At 31.1% G+C, this 7,948-nt stretch overlaps 1 protein-coding gene across 1 annotated transcript; it reads left to right on the top strand.

Annotated features, from left to right (window-relative positions):
• Positions 1-2,156: 2,156 nt before the first annotated feature.
• Positions 2,157-7,649, top strand: LOC132758951 (rhodopsin-like). Its single transcript, XM_060750658.1, has 3 exons — positions 2,157-2,161; positions 4,029-4,195; positions 7,336-7,649. The coding sequence occupies exons 1-3, from the start codon at positions 2,157-2,159 to the stop codon at positions 7,647-7,649; spliced, it is 486 nt and encodes a 161-aa protein (XP_060606641.1).
• The last annotated feature ends 299 nt before the right edge of the window (positions 7,650-7,948 follow it).

Raw genomic sequence — 7,948 nt, 5'->3', positions numbered from 1 at the left:
GTCATCGGTTTTAACAAAATTTATTTTAATATCTAAATCTTTCTACATACAATGGCCACACCTTTTGCATTAGATTTACAATAGCCATTCCATTCAGAATTTATATTCTTTTCAAAGTCTTTAATGAAATGTGTTTTTTGCAGGCAAAGTATATCAGCATATCTTGTAAGAAGAAAATTAAAAATATCACGCCTTTTGATGCTGTCATTTAAACCACGGCAATTGTAAGAGAAAAAATTAAGATTACTCATTGCTAATTTTTACAAAAAAATAACATTCATCATTATAATACATATAAAATTTACACTTGACTAGTTAAATACATATATACCCAGTGAGACACTTTAAACAAACATACAGACCTCAAAAACATAGTGTAATATGGTGACATATAAAAAACAAATGGTGTTTATAGATTGTCAACAGACAATGGTGTTCTTCTTACTTTATATTGAGATGAAACCGGTCATCGATCGTAAAAACGACCATTTTCCTTCTCCAAGAGATCTCTCACTTTATTTGCTTGATTTCGAGATTATTGGAGTGATTTCAAAAATTACATTGACGGCATTTTAGCAGGCGACGATTTTCTCAGAACGCAAAGTATAAAATACAAATATCATAGATTATTAACATAAACTTGTAGCAAAACTGTTAATATTCTATGAACGCAATTATTCCAAAAGTGGTGGTATTTGAAGGCATAATTATTTAGGGGAAAATTACTTTGATCTTGATATTTCCGAACAATAAAATATGCAATAGTGTTATTGTTTTGTTTTAACTGAAACTCTTCAATAGTTATTCTGCGGCATAGAAAATCCCAGTAAAAAGGGGCATAACTCTATCAATAACAATTGGTTGATTACCGCAAAAATCTGACCTGTCCAGTGTTTTGATATGACATACTATAAAGAATATCATTTATAACCTTCGAAAGTTATGCCGCGGAAACCAATTATTTCACAGAAAATTCAGCTAAATCGGGGAATAACTCTAACAAAAGTAATCAGATGATTGCAGCTAAATATCGAAAATGATCTGTGTTTTGAAACAATATATTAACATGTTTAATTTAACACAGTGTGCTCATTGAAAAGTAATGATGTGGAAACCATTGTCGACGGACAGACGGACGAACGCACAAGGCAATACCATAATACGCCGCTAAGTTTCTTCGGGTGTATAAAAACTGTTTTTCTTCAATGTTTATACATGAATCTTTTGTGCAATCCTTTAAGCCCCGTCGCGATTGATTTTCTCCAAAAGCTGTGTGGCTTTCCGCGCTGACAACCTCATTTACCAGATTCATGCTAATTTTCATTAAAACTTTGAACTTTCATTTAAAGGTAAAATATTTTCAGAGAGCAAAGGAAATAATTTACGTAAATAACCAAATAAAAGTAAAAATATTCTTTAGAAAAAAATCTTTTCTGTGTTGGTCACGCAGTATATCAATATGGTGAAAGATACTGGAAAATCAGTCATTCATTGCATGTAACATGTTAATAATTAGTTAAATTGTAAAATATTTTTACTTTTCTTAAAATCTTAATCAGTACATTTTTCTTTAGGTTGATATTCTTGAATTGTTTATTATATAGAGGCATCCAGCTAAAATCATAGCAATATGAATGATCTCTAAAAATATTTAATTATCCACCAAATTTATCAAAAGGTAGGAAATTTAAAGCTGGTATAGTAAAGGAGTGTTACAAATTGAACACATCCGTTTACTGACGTCATAATAGGTATTTTGTTGTTTTGGCAAACATAATGTATTAAATTAGTATTACAAAATGAACAAACCTTTTCACTAACGTCGTAATTAGTATTTTGTTGTTTTTGCAAACATTTAAGCATGGCATACTAACATATTGTTTCTGTTGCGTTTTTTTCTAGGAGTGTTGGGGAGAGGTTTAGGGTGTCTGGGGAACAAAATAATAACACTATTATGTTATTTCATTGAATATTTTATTGTTTGGAAATATCAAGATCAAAGTGATTTTTCCCGAGATAAGCATGCCTTCAAATACCACCACTTTTGGGATAATTGCGTTCATAAAATATCAATAGTTTTACCAGAATTTTATGTTAATAGTCTATGAAATTTGTATTCTATCATTTGCATGCTGGGAAAAGTGTCAACTGCTAAAATGTCGTAAACGTCACTTTTGAATTTCATCCAATTATCTAAAAATCAAGCAAATACAGTGAGAGATCTCTTAGTGGAGGAAAATAGTAGTTTATTCCGATCGGTATTTGATATAAAGTAAATCTCAATATAAAGTATATAATTTTTCGTAAAAGAACACCATTTTCTGTTGACAATCGTTAAAACATCATCTCTCTGATTCCGTTGTAGATTAGAGATTCCATTTGTTTGGAGGTGCAAGGAATATGACCTCGAGGCCTTCCCGCGGCATGGTCGTTTTTAGACCGGTTATTTGTTAGTGTAATATTTTTGTAAAAAAAAAATTATAAAAATGTGCCAGGCGTTCAAACACGATTTATCTGAATCTTTATGGGTTGGCAGTCCTTGCAATAATTTGCAGGCTTTTCTTTACAGCAATATAAAACACAAAGCTCGAGCCCAAGCAATATGGCCTCGAGGCCCCCGCATGGCATGGTCGTTTTATGGATCAGTGATTTCCTCACCATTTTCTGGTGCCAATCGTTTGAATACTATGTCTCTGATTCTGTTGTGAATTAGCCCTATAAAATATTTATATTATGCGCGCCTGTATGCAAGTAATATATCATTTTACACAGCAAGATCGATGAATTCAGTTTAGAATCTACTGCAGTATAACATGTAATCGTGCACATACGGAACAAAAAAAAAGCAGTTTAAAGTAAAAAAAAGAATATATTTAACATGCTTATATTTAATTTCCTGCAGCGTTAACTTTAAGCATGTGTTTTTCAATATGTTTATATACATATTACATTATGTTTAAATATATGCACAGCAGTGCTGTACCACTTTTTACCAAATCATAAAATCAGCATTAGTATGTGACAATATAATTTATTTATCAAAGACCTCAAACTGCCATTTCTTTCAGGATCCAGACTTTGAAAAACTAACATGAAAGTAAATAGTCTAGCGGTTCAACAATTAGTAGTTAACAGCCTTGCGTCTCAACCTTTAACAATAAACAGCCTAAAGTCTCAGCATTCCAGAGTAACCAGCTAAGCGTCTCAATATTTAATAGTAAACAGCCAAGCGTCTCAACATTTCAGAGTGAACAGCTAAGTGTCTCATCAGAGTTCAAACTCCAAAAGGTGTGGCAGCATAAAGCCAATACCCTAGCTAATACCCTGGCTTTCCTCGCGAACATGATAAGCAATGGGTTTTAACCTGCATACCTCCAGGTGATCCAAAATATTTCAAGCAAATCAACCTTGAGAAGAATGTACAAAGTGTTTAAGAAATGTAAAAATATTCACAATTCAAGAAATGATTTCAATGCTCATGTATGTAATTAATGGCTGATTTTGGAGTACTTATCACAACATTTATACTGCGTGACTTACTTAACTTTAACTATTTTTTCTTAGCTACTTGCGGGTATTATTTGTAGATTTTAAAGTACCATTTGCAATGTGTAACTTATGCTCTTTATTCACTTGACAATACTTTACTTTGTAATACATTTCAAATCAAAGCACAGAATGCGCTGAATTTGTTTGGGTCTCAGAATATCAGAAAGGTGAATGTTGTGAGATTATCAACCAATTTGTTTTTGTAAAGTGCCACCAATGCTGTTTCCAGTGTTATAACTGTAGTAAATTGCCTATAAGACTAAGTGCAACACTGATATTCAATTCAATGTTTATTTACCTTAAACAATTTATAATAAAAAAACAAAAACAACAAAAAAAAAACATAAGTTGCCTTATCTGGGATTTGAACTCCAGACCACTCGGTTCCTACTTTAAGTTCATTCTGACTTGCCTTTTTTAAGACTTTTTATAATAAATTAATGTATAATAATATTATAAATTATAATATTTAAACACAGGTATCTTGCAAGTAAAACGCTTAATGATAACAAACCTAACGTTGAGATTCCAACATATTATAACACTAGAACCGATTTCGAAGCTGTAAATGCTGAAACAGCTGAAGTGACTAATAATTACGACGAGAGTTTGAGTAATAACAGGATCCCAGATAATTTATACAATGGTAATTGTTATATTATTTACTTGATAAATCTAATATTATGTTTTGTTTCAGTACTTGATTTAAGTATTGTTGTTCATATTTATTTATTTATCTATTTATTTATTTATTTATCTATTTATTTATCTATTTTCAGATCTAAGAACAACATTGTCACAGACGTAAGCGAAATGAATTGATAGACTGATTTTTTGTGTTTTCTTATTCGATACACATTTTATGGTGGTGATATAAGCTTTATTTTCTTAATTCAAAACATGCACGATAACGAGGTTGCAGTTTGTCCCTTTGTGCGTTAACACTAGAGGTTTTTAATATCCATTTTAGCTTATTCACATGTTGATTTTTCGTGAATGCTTTATCTTAATGTTAAGTCAAGTATATTTGTTTACATATATGCGATTGAAACCTGGACATTAATATTTCAGAATTCCTTAAAAATTGCGTCGAGTTAGTATCACTTGCCTGTCTTTGTACTGTACTTTTTATCATATCATTTTTATTGCATAATTATATTCTATAATCAGGACTACAACATACAAAACATTTTAACAATCAACCTATCATGATACACGCAATGGATTTTGATCAGACTACTTTAACAATCAATCTATCATAATAAACGCAATGGATTTTGACTGAAGTATTTCGTGCTTTTTCAAGCCAGTCTCCATAATTACAATTAAAGTAATATATGACTGGCCGATTAACTTGTAAAGAGCACATTATCACATTACGAAGTGTGTACCACAACCGCCTTTAATAATTGTATATCAAAATACTTTGAAAAATAAAACATAAATATAGGTTTTGTTGTAAGGCGCTTAAAAATAAGTAATTCATAAATAATTAAAAACATATTAACAGAAAAAAAACTAAAAGAAAGAAAATGACAAGAAGAGAGAATTAGATGAAACCAACGCTTCTCAAGTGTAAATTTGGGGCACATACTGTACAAAGTAATTAACTAAAAATTAATTTGTTTAGTATGTATTAATGTTTGTTTTGTTAAATCTTAGATTCTACTATGCGATATAAATATCGTTATTATCATTATCATTATTAACATAATTCATCAGTTAAGATAAGCAAATCTTTCTTGTCAACTAAATCTCCCATTATCCATTTATCCAATTGAACACCTTTGGGATAATTTGACCTAGCTTGTTAACAACGCCCTCTTTCACCACTAGACGTCATTCAGCTCAGACAGGCCTTACTTGTGGAATATAACAACATTCCACAAGCTGATCCGTTCTATGCGCCAACGCAGCCAGACAGTCCTTCTTGCTGAAGATGGTCATACCTGATTTTTTTTAGATTACAGCAAAAAAATTTATGTTTTAATAATACTTTTGTTATAAATTATAATACATCTATCACCATATTTTCTGATATTTAGTAATGATATACAGACAAGAACATAATTGTTATTACCGTTTACAATACATGCACGTTGTTTATACAAGGTTTAATTAGATATATACAATAAAACAATATAAATTTTATTGTTCATTTTTATTATGACAAATCTTTTTTCTTTGACGTGGCAATACATGCAAAAGATACACTTAAACTTTAAAATATATTAATAAAATAAATATATCAATTATTATATTAAATACAAGTTACATATTAGAGGACAGACCGGTATCGACACATTCCCGCGATTACATGAGGATACATTCTATATTCCCTCGACTACATTAGGACATTTTCTATATTCGCCCGATATTATAATGACATTTTTACATTACCTCGATTACATGAAGACATATTCTATATTCCCTCGATTAGGATATTTTCTAAATTCCCTCGATTAAATAAGGATATTTTCTTTATTCCCTCGATTACATAAGGATATTTTCTACATTCCATCGATTACATAAGGATATTTTCTATATTCGCTCGATTACATAAGGATATTTTCTATATTCCCTCGATTACATAAGGATATTTTCTACATTCCATCGGTTACAAAAGTACATGTTCTATATTCCGTCGACTACATATGGCTATTTTTTTTATATTCCCTCGATTACATACGGACATATTCTATATTGTGTCGACTACATAAGGATATTACATATATTCCCTCGACTACATAAGGACATTGTCTATATTCCGTCGACTACATAAGGTTATTATTAATATTCCCTCGACTACAAATTAGGACGTTTTTTTTCGATTACTTAAGGACAATTATTTTGATATATTCACTCGATTACATAAGGGCATTTCCTATATTCCCTCCACTACTTTAGCACGTGTTATGTATTCCCACGACTACATTAAGACAATTTCAATATTCCCTTGATTACATTAGGACTTTCCACAAGAGCATTTCTTTAATCCTCTATCACATTAAAGCTCTTTATTCTTCTTTTACATGAAAGCAGTTTGTTTTTATTCATTTATTTTATTATTTCATTTTCAATTATTTTTATCTATGTATTTTTATTTTTTCTATTTCGGTTAGGGGCTGTCTGCATTTATTCTACATGATAGCCTTTTCTTTATGTATATAACATTAAAGCGTTTTCTGTATTAACATGATTAATATTAATTCACTCTATCGCATAAGCGTTGTTTTCTCCCTCGATGAGCCTATATATAACAGAACAGAACAAGGTGCAAGCAATATCATAAATGTCATTTATTTTTAATTATTAAGAAAAAAGTTAATAACATAAGAAAACATTTGCAAGAGAATAATCACTATTAGGAAGTTTAATTATAATTATGCTATTTCTGTTTCAAATTCCCCTAAGTGTTTGATATGATTTTATATTCTTGAGTTTATAAACCTTAATTATTTTCCCGCGACATTCTCGAAAAAGTGTTTCATTTTTAATTTGTCCTGCATAGATGGCGTAATTGTGTATATTGTGTCTCTGTGTATTGTCATCCTCCCGAATAGTTCCTCAATCAAGTTATATCTTATAATTAATCTTACATAAAATTGTACTATCATATGAAATGCACTTGATTTGATAAGTACTTGATTTTATCCGAAAATATAACTGTACAGTTTCTTTTCAGTTTGAATTCATCGATGTGAGCGTCGTATGTTATTGTGCAAAATGTTTGTATCATGTTAAGACTGGAGTAGAAGATGTTTCAAAAGTTATAAAATCGTACAGTTGAAGATCTCGCAGACACATTTCACGCAGTCACATACCCGCAGACACATGCCACGCAGTCACATCCCCCGCAGTCACATCCCCCGCAATCACATCCCCCGCAATCACATCCCCCACAATCACATCCCCCGCAGTCACATCCCCCGCAATCACATCCTCCGCAATCACATCCCCCACAGTCGCAATTACTGCAATCACATATTGCACAGTCACCATCACTTGTTCCGTCTCCATTAGAATCGCCACCGATAGATACACAACGGCAACAAGAGCAAGATAGACATATAGTGCCTTCGTCGTCGCTACTGTTGTAAGCAGCATGGTTGTCTCTGTTTTCTTGATTCCTGTGTTCATTGTGCGTAAATTCAACGTCTATACTAACGGGCTGCGTATTATTCATCTTATAAGTATTATTCAAATAAATGATTTTTATATTAGCATGTAAATATAAAAAATCTCCTAGCGTATAACACTATAATGGCATAGAATAACAAATCACACACCCGTACATGTATAGTTTATACTTGCACAGGAACTTGAAATTTAATCAATATATCACAAAATATACGAATATTAGTGATATAGCCATTATCTCTATATAGTGTTTTTAATA

The sequence above is a fragment of the Ruditapes philippinarum genome, unplaced genomic scaffold, assembly GCF_026571515.1.
Source record: "Ruditapes philippinarum isolate M1 unplaced genomic scaffold, ASM2657151v2 ctg8040_1_1_1_1, whole genome shotgun sequence".
In the NCBI taxonomy this organism is placed as follows: Eukaryota; Metazoa; Mollusca; class Bivalvia; order Venerida; family Veneridae; genus Ruditapes; species Ruditapes philippinarum.
This window is presented reverse-complemented; position numbering and strand designations above follow the sequence as displayed.